This window comes from Dipodomys ordii, unplaced genomic scaffold (genome assembly GCF_000151885.1).
Source record: "Dipodomys ordii isolate 6190 unplaced genomic scaffold, Dord_2.0 Scaffold54, whole genome shotgun sequence".
NCBI lineage: Eukaryota > Metazoa > Chordata > Mammalia > Rodentia > Heteromyidae > Dipodomys > Dipodomys ordii.
Genome location: NW_012267270.1, coordinates 2,005,795 through 2,014,612, shown reverse-complemented (window position 1 = coordinate 2,014,612; position 8,818 = coordinate 2,005,795). Strand labels below are relative to the sequence as shown.

Below are 8,818 nucleotides of genomic sequence, written 5' to 3'. Positions count from 1 at the left end.
TTCTCTTTCCCGCTTGTCTCCCCAGGCGGCCACCCCCTCATCTCTCCACCCCTGAGTCGGGAAACACCCCGACCCTGTGCCCTGGACCCTCTGGAGCTGGAGCTGGCCACCTCGCTCACACAGCCCCGTTCCACGGGGGAAGAACATCTAGATGCCGGGGGAGGGGATCTTTCTGGACCCCACACCCCAGCAACCGGGGACAGGCTTCTCCCAGTAGTGTGACAGCTTCATTCCTGACCAGCTCTGTCATGCCCTGGAAGCCAGCCTCTAAGACAGTACAGGAGGAGCAAGGGGAAAGAGTTCTGTGTGTGTGTGTGTGTGTAGGTCCTGGGGCTTGAACTCAGGACCTGAGTGCTGTCCCTGAGCCTTTTCTGCTCGATGCTGGCCCTTTACCACCTCAGCCACAGCTCCACTTCTGGCTTTTGGCTGGCTCATTGGAGTTGAGAGTCTCTCAGACTTTCCTTCCTGGGCTGGCTCTGAACCATGATCCTCAGCTCTCAGGTTGGGGAGTGGGTAGGCTTAGCGCGGTGAGCCGTGGGCATCCTGCAGGGTGGGTTTCTTGGATGGAGCAGTTGAATTTGCCTTCCACATCCAGTGGCCCGGGCCCACATGAAGATCACCTGCAATATGAACAGATGTAATGATATTTTAGAGGGTCAGGCGGTGGGAAGGACAGGGCCTACTTTCTCCGCCCCAGTGGGGTCTAGGCACACAGTAGGGCTCGGCTGCTGCTCCCGGCTGCTGTGGGGCCATCTTCACCCAGCAGATGACGGGGTGTCCAGCTGGGCTGGACTCCTGCCTGCTAGAGCGGCCCCCACCCCAAGTCCCCATTTGTGCCAGAGCCTCCCATCCCGCGCTCCACCACCGGGGGGCAGCCACGCTCCGTGCTCCCGCTGGGGCCTCCACAGCCCGCCCAGGCTGCTCTGCTTGCTCTGGGACAGGGCAGGGAGGGGATAGTGCTGGAACCTTCTCCAAATCTGTGCTTACTTTCCCCAGACCGGCATTAAGGAAGATCACATGGCCTGTGAGTGTCAGACCCATGTTCTGAGCGCCTTCCCTCCGAAGCCGGCGATGCTTTCATTTGGGGGTTTGGTTTTTCGTTGTGTCTGAACACTGGGGTTTGAACGCAGGCTCTGGGCTGGCCCAGCAGGTGTTCGGCCGCGAGGCCATGCTTCCTGCTCTCTGCACGTGGGCCGTTGGAACAGGGCCTCCACTCCAGGAGTCATCCCTGACACCTCCCGCAGAATCACCGGACTGCACCACCAGGCCTTGTTGTTTTTAAATTGTTGAGATGAGATCTTGAGAACTCTGCCAAGGCTAGCTTCAAACCTCAGTCCTCCTGATCTCTGACTCCCTGGTGACTGAAAAGAGGTCTGCCTGCCTGCCTGCCTGCCTATCTATCTATCTATCTATCTATCTATCTATCTATCTATCTATCTATCTATCTATCTGTGTATCTTTTCAGTTAATAGGAAATCAGAGACCAGGAGCACAGATGTTTGAGGCCAGCCTGAGTTAACAAGTTGAGTCCTCCATCTCTACCAACAAGCCAGGTGTTGGCAGTTCACACCTGTGATCCCAGCAAAAAGGGAAGTTGGGGGTAGGAGGATCACAGATGGACAAAAATCCAAAACTGTATCCCATAAGTAACTAAGGCAAAAGCACTGGAGGCGTGGCTTGAGTGGTTAGAGTGCTTGCCTAGCAAGCAAGACACTTCACGTTCAAACCTGAGATGCCCCCACTACACCCCACCCCCCAACAAAGAGCAGATGAGGCTTCTCCGGTGTGCACGTGCTGCACACGTGTGTGGGGCCGTGCTGCACACGTGTGTGGGGCCATGCTGCACACGTGTGTGGGGCTGCCTCCACCCCTGGCAACAACAAAGTCTGAAGCCTCCTTTCCCAGCTGTTTGAATGCTGGAAACCAAACTGCTCCATTCATCACTCGGTGCGTGTCTCTTAGATCTTCGTCCTGGAGCAGGGCCAGGACACGGGCACGGGGACAGATGGGAACAGAGATGGGGAGCCAGGACTGCAGGGGTGGAGATGGGAGCCTGGACTGCGGGATGTGGGGGGAGGGGTGTGCAGCGCTGCTCACTTGGCTGGCCGGAATCCAAGCAGGATCTGCCTGGTCGTCCTTTAAGCCATAGGTTTGGGAGAGAGAAAGCAGAGCAGAGCAGGACTTCCAGGAGCCGGGCACCAGGGGCCACCAGAGGCTCCCGCCTGTCATCCCAGCTACTCAGGAGGCTGAGATCTGAGAATTCTGGTTTGAAGCCAGCCCAGGCAGGAAAGTCCATAGGACTCTGGTCTCCAATAAACTACTCAGAAAAAGCTGGAATGGTGCTGTGATTCAAGTGATAGAGCATGTGCCTTGAGCCAGAGAAGCTCAGGGACAGTGCCCAGGCCTTAAATTCAAGCCCCGCCACTGACAATAATAATAACAATAACAAGAATTCCCTTGAAACAAAGGAAGATTGAAACCCTTGCAGACAACACTCATTGTTGTTAAAAAAAATAAAAACAACAGAGGCTGTATGGGGCAGGGCCCAGTGGTGTGGGTGTGGGCCTTCACCCCCCCCCGCCCCCCCCCCCGCCAGCCTCCATGGGCCCAGGCTACAGGATCCCCTGTCTGGAAAGAAGAAACAGGAAAATACAGGAACTCTCGGCCGGCCGCCGTGGGGGTGGGAGAAGTCTGAATCTCAGTTTCCCCCCCTGGCCCCTTCCGGTGCCCTCCCCAGGCTGCTCCCCACCAGCATGCCAGCAGTTCCCATTCTCGCCTGCCGTCCACAGGTGGGGGCTCAGCCCCCAGCACCGCCCCACACTTTTGGGGTGTCATCCCGGGGGCTCAGAGCTAGGACCCCTGGAGTTCTCCACCCTCCCCAACCACCCACTGCCAGCCATCTGGAAGCTTCCTCACTGGCCTCTGTCTCTGGCCTTGGTGGTCAATCAGCCTTCATCCCCAGGCTCCGTGGGGGATGAGCTAATCCTTCTCATTCTGGGGCACAGTGGGGCAGCTGCCCCTCATTTGCATGTAAAAACCACCCTGCTCCCAGATTCCAGGGTTTTTTTTTGGAGTTAGGAGCCAGGAAATGGAGGCAGCGCTCCAATCCTCGCACAGCTGGGGGGTGGGGGGGTGTCCCCTGCACCCCTTCCCTCCCCCTCCTTCCGGGTCATTCCTCATCCTCCCGGGTTTCTTCGGGCCACACGCAGCCCTGGGCAGGAGGGGCCTGAGGCTGGCAATGGTCAGCGGGGAAAGGGGGGGCCCAGACCAGGCCTGCCCCAAGCGGGAGCCGCCGGGCTTTCCCGTGAGTGAAGCACCCAGTTCCTCACCCAAAGAAAGGAGTCAGTCCCCAGTACCTGGGGCCACCCCTCTTGTGAGCCCTTGGAGCCAGGTCCTGGAGGACCAGAGCGCGGGCCACAGCCCCTCCACAGCTCCCCATAGCCCCAAGGGTGCCTGTGGCCGCCCTGCCCACACCCTGCACCGTGTTTGCCTCTGGGGCCCTTTCTCTAACACTTTGTGGGCACTATGGATCAAAAGGGAGACAAAGTAAACCCTGTGGCTCACACTTGTAATCCCGGTGACGCTGGAGGCTGGGGATTGAGAGGATCATGCTTCTAGGCCAGGCCCAGCCTCCCCCCTCACCCCCATCCCAATCCTTCTCCTTCTCGTTTGCCCCCCCCCCCCCCCCCCCCCCCCCCCCCCCCCCCCGTAGAAAGTTCTGGAGGCTAGATGTGGTAGTAGGGGTCCTCACCCAGTCTCAGGAGGAGGCCTAAGTAGGGGTATGGTTCAGACCAGCCTGGGGGGAGAAAAATGACACTCTCCCTGAAAGAACTAGTGCAGAAAGATCTAGAAATGTGGCTCTGGAGGCAGAGAACCTGCTTAGGAAATACAAAACAACAACACTGGGGCAGCCACACAAAACACGGTATGTGGCCACATTTAAATCTCAGGTAGGGGCTGGGAAGGTGGCTCAGTGGTAGAGCGCTTTCCTCGCATGCATGAGGCCCTGGGTTCCATTCCTCAGCACCACATAAAGCAGAAAAAGCTGGAAGTGGCGCTGTGGCTCAGGTGGTAGAGCACTAGCCTTGAGCTGAAGAGCTGAGGGACAGCGCCCAGGACCAGAGTTCAAGCCCACAACTGACCAAAAACAACAACAACAACAAAAAACAACAACAACTCCTCAGGTAAATAGAACATACTTTAAAGAAAGAAAGTGTATCTCAGCGCATGGGTTATATTTATACACAAAAAAGCCAGATGCTAGCGTGGCTAACCCTATAATCCTAGCCACACAGGAGGCTGAGGTCTGGAGGATGGAGGTTTGAGTCCAGCCTGGGAAGAAAATGAGAATCTTTCTTCAAAATAACCAGCATAAAAACAAATTCAGAACCAGGTTGGGGGCATGATTAAAGTGGCATGCACAGGGGGGAGAGAGTTGCTGTTCCAACTCCATCCAGTCAATGGGGCATTGTATGCAACACGGCTTAAACAGGCTTCAACAATTGGCCATGCTGGAGGCCCCCTTCAGCCCCCCCCCCCCCCCCCGTCAATTTGGCACTCTTGTCAAAAGCCTGTCACCCAGCAACAGGGCAAAGCCAGCTTCAAAGGAGAAGCGGCAGGCTGGGGAGGGGCCAGGAGGGAGGAGGAGGGGGTCAGAAGCAAACCTTAACGCCCCTTCCCAGCCCCCACCAGAATGCCCAGAGTCCAGTGGGTGGGCAGCCAGACCAGGTCCAAGTGTGACATCCAGCATCACTTGAGTATGAATTAAGTCACCAAGTTCTACAAGGGCTCAGAAAAAAGTTTGAGAACCTGAAGGACTTCCTATGGTGCCAGGCACCATCCTGCAGGATGGGGGCAGAGAGGCGACCTGGGATCTACCCGCATCGCCCGCCAGCCTGCCCTCCTTCCTCTTGGCCACGGGCCTCAGGGCCAGCTCCAGGGGCTGTATGGTTTTTAGGCAGTGGGAGAACTTTCTTCTCTTTGAATCACCTCTAGTTGAACTGTACCGATAACAGAGAAGCCCTCCCTCAACACGTGCTTTACCCTCTGTGCAGATGTGGGGTACCCTGGGACTGGATGGAATCACCCCCTAGCTGCCCCTTTATCCCTCTGCCCCCTCCACCTGACCCTGACCCCAACCACCCTCATCTAGGGTTCTTCCTAGCCAAGGAAGCCCTCCACTTTGTGCTGGGGACACCCCCTCATAAATGGCAGCCCTGCTCCTGGGGGAGGGGGTCACAGGTAGAGCACCGTTGGCCTTCCTGCAGGATGCAGTGGTTCCCCGGCCCCAGCCCCTGCACCCCCGCGTGGGGGGACAGGAAGGAGTGGGGGCCCCTCCGGCCGTGGCCTTCCCCAAAGCAGCCCTGCGAGTGGAGGTCACTGGTTTCTAGGAAAGGAGCCACTTGGACCCCAGAATCTGGAGATTTCCGCAGCCCACGTGGGAACAGCGCCCGTCCTGGGCCACCGTGTGGGTCCCTGGCGGACAAGGGGGCTGCCCTGACCCCCGGTGTGGAGCGGCCAGTCCCTGCCCCCATTTGGAAAACAGAATCCACCTTCTGATAGAAAACGCACGTTTTTACTGTACAAAATGAAATTCATGTACATAAATACAATTTGTGTGTGTGTATGAACCAGACGGGGTTTGAACTCAGAGCCTGGGCGCCGCCCTTCAGCTTTTCCACTCACAGCTGCCATGCTACCACTTGAGCCACAGAGCCACTTCCGGCTTTTTGGTGGTTTATTGGAGATCAGAATCTCACGGACTTTCCTGCCTGTCTGGCTTTAAACCTCGATCCTCAGATCTCAGCCTCCTGAGTAGCTAGGATCTCAGGAATGGCCCACGGATGCCCAGCCATAAATATAATTTGGGGGCTATAAATAAAGTAAGAAAATAAGAGATGTACACGTCAAAATAAATTATTCATAAATAGCACACTGGGAAGCACGGCCCTCCGGTCCTTGGCCAGACCCAGGCTGCCATGCCCCCTCCCTGACCCCTCCCCACAGAGGCCCGGCAGAGGGGTGGCCTGGCTGCTCCTGCAACACCACCAGCCTTGAGCCGGGCATCTGGGGAAGAGGCAGGAAAACCAAGCACTGGAGTCTACCCTGAAGTTGTCTCAGGAAACGGCAGGCTTCCCCAGGGCTGGAGCAGGGTCACAGGTGGCTGTCTGTCCCTGTCTGGCTTCCCCAGGGGTGAGGCCGCCGTCCCCTTTGGAAATGATGGCAAAGCATCCCACTGGGCCATTTCCAAAGGCAGCGAGACCCCATCCTGCAGAGATGTCCAAGCGGCGCAGCGCCCAGCCCCACCTCCAACCCGACAGAGGCACAAGGCCAGAGAGGGTCCGAGGGGGTGGGGGGTGGGCGGAGGGCCGTCTGAGGGGCCTCCGGGCCCACACCAGCCTCGACTATGTACATGGAGGACGGTCCGCGGCTGGGGCGGCTCTGGTGAGAAGCCCCGAGTCCCGGTCACTTCTGGAAGCTGGGACTCTTGATCAGGCCGAGTTCACTCGCCATCCCAAAGGGATCCATGCTGTCCGGCTCCAGGGGCAGCGCGGGCTCGGGCTCCAGGGGGTCCTTGTCCTCGGCCTGGGGCAGCAGCGGCAGGAAGTAGGAAGGCCACACCTGGGGTCTCTGCTTGGCGCTGCTCAGGGTCACAGGGCGCTGGTGCGTTGGGGACCAATACACGTTGTAGCCGGAGTAGCTGATCTCCTCCTTAAAGGCACAGTCCTCCTCCAAGAAGTGGACCTGGGGGGTGGGGGGTGGGGCAGACGGGCCTGGCTGAGCTCGCGCCGCCCACGACCACGTATCTCTGCTGTAGGTACGTGTACTGGACCAGGCGCACGCTCTCCATGACAGAGTGCACAGCACATTCCACACTCAGAAACTTCACATCCCACTAAGTGCCTCCCAGGAGATTACAGCTGCTGCCACTAAAAGCCCTTCCCACACTGGGGCTCGGGCTGTCAGCCTAGCTAGGCAGGAGGCTGAGGTCGGAGGATCGTGCTTTGAAGTCAGCCCAGGCAGCAAAGGACTCATAGCTCCAATTAATTACCAAAAAGCTGGAAGTGGAGTTACAGCTCAAGTGGTAGAGTATCATCCTTGAGCAAGGAAAAGCTAAATGGCAGCCCGTACGTACGCCCCGAGTTCAGACCCCAGGCCTGGCACACACATAAAAGCCTCTATCCTTTTTTGCTTTTCTGGTGTCAGTACTGGGACTTGAACTCAGGGCTCTTTCCTCTTGCTCAGCGGTAGCTCAAGGTACTACCACTTGAGCCACAGCTCTGCTGCTTGCTTTTTATTTGGTTAATTACAGTTAAGACTTTTCTGCTGGCTTTGAACCAAGATCCTCAGATCTCTAGAGTAACCCAGATTATTTTATTTTCACCCCTGGCCCCCCAACCTGGGCCCCAGATTAAAGCAAGCATTCCCAGCCTTTCTCATGCGAGGATCACCCCATCTCCTGCTCCTCTCTCCCCCGCAGCCCCTCCCCGGGGCCCATGCCTGTGCCCCCCAGCAGGTGGCCAGAAATGCCAGTGAGCAGTGGGATGGTGGGATGCTAGCGCAGGCGTTAGCAGATTCCTCCCAGGACCTACCGCAACAGGTGAGCCCCCTACCCAGCCCTCCCCAAACCCAGGCATGCGCCAGGAGGCAGGCTGCCTGCCCATAAACCCGAGGCCCATTTCCGCCTGAGTGCGCCCAGGTCACTGAACTGCACAGTGGGTGAGTGGCCTGCAGGTAGGCGGCGGCACCCCAGTGTCTGATGACAGCGCCCGACAGCAGCCAGCTGCCGAAGCGGCTACTCCGGGAGGGAGGCGCTGCCCAGGCACCGGGAGACGCTCCCTGCTGCGTGAGCAGAGGGGTGCCGGACACCCCACGTCTCCATGCAGAAAGCCAGATGAAGTCCAGTTTCTGGAAGCATGTGGAGTCTCAACTTTCAAAAAGGGATGGAGAGGAGGAGACTCTCGAATTGGCAGCCAGAAAGGGGACAGAAGGTGCAACTCCTCCCAGCCCTCCCACCCCAGTCTGAGGGGAGCGAGGGGCTCAGTCCCGCCCCCCCCCGCAGCCCCCCTCTTCAGGAAAAGTCAAATTAACAAAAGTTACAACGCAGGTGGGCAGCGCGGTGGCGGCTTTCCCGGGGCCAAGCCTCTTTTTTATTAGCATCCTTTCATGGAGATAAGTGGAATAAATGGATTTCAGAGCCACAAAAACAACCTGGAGCCTCCAAACATGCCAAGCCCCGCAGCCATCTGCATCTCTGGGGGCGAGGGGGGGTGAGGACACCCCCACTGCCCCCAGCAGGAGCCCGGGGCTGTGTGGTGGGCCCAGGCCCAAAGACCTCACACAGCTTTCAGTGAGCTGGGGAGAGGAGGGGAGAGGAAGGAGGGGAGAGGAAGGGGGGAGAAGAGGGGAGAGGAGGGGGGAGGGCTGTTCCTTTGAACTCCCAGCCTTTGTTCCCTCCCTGGGGGGAGCCCCCGCTTCCACTCTCCCGGCCTCCCCTCGAGTGGAGGGGTCACCTGGGCCTGGCCAGCCTCCCCCCAGCCCCCCCCACCCGAGGGCAGGCAGGCAAGTGCGTCAGACCCCCATGGCAAGGAACCTGGCCCGTCCCAAGCCGTTGGCCTCCTGACTAATCTGTCTTTTCTTCATTTCGCTTTCTTGTGGCTTGAGCTGGGGCCTGGGCGCCGTCCCCGAGCTCGTGGGGCTCGGGGCTGGCGCTCTACCACTTGAGCCACAGCTCCACTTGTGGCTTTCGCCGGGACTTGGCTGCGTGGGCCGCGCGGGGCCGGGGTGGCAGGCGGGAGCCGCCAGGCCGGCCGCGGAC

At 58.6% G+C, this 8,818-nt stretch overlaps 1 protein-coding gene across 1 annotated transcript; it reads right to left on the bottom strand.

Moving 5' to 3' along the window:
- Positions 1–6,465: 6,465 nt before the first annotated feature.
- On the bottom strand, positions 6,466–6,850 carry Fgf19 (fibroblast growth factor 19). The gene is made up of 2 exons (XM_013020872.1): positions 6,797–6,850; positions 6,466–6,744 (listed from the first exon to the last, which is right to left on the bottom strand). The coding sequence occupies exons 1-2, from the start codon at positions 6,848–6,850 to the stop codon at positions 6,466–6,468; spliced, it is 333 nt and encodes a 110-aa protein (XP_012876326.1).
- Positions 6,851–8,818: the final 1,968 nt, after the last annotated feature.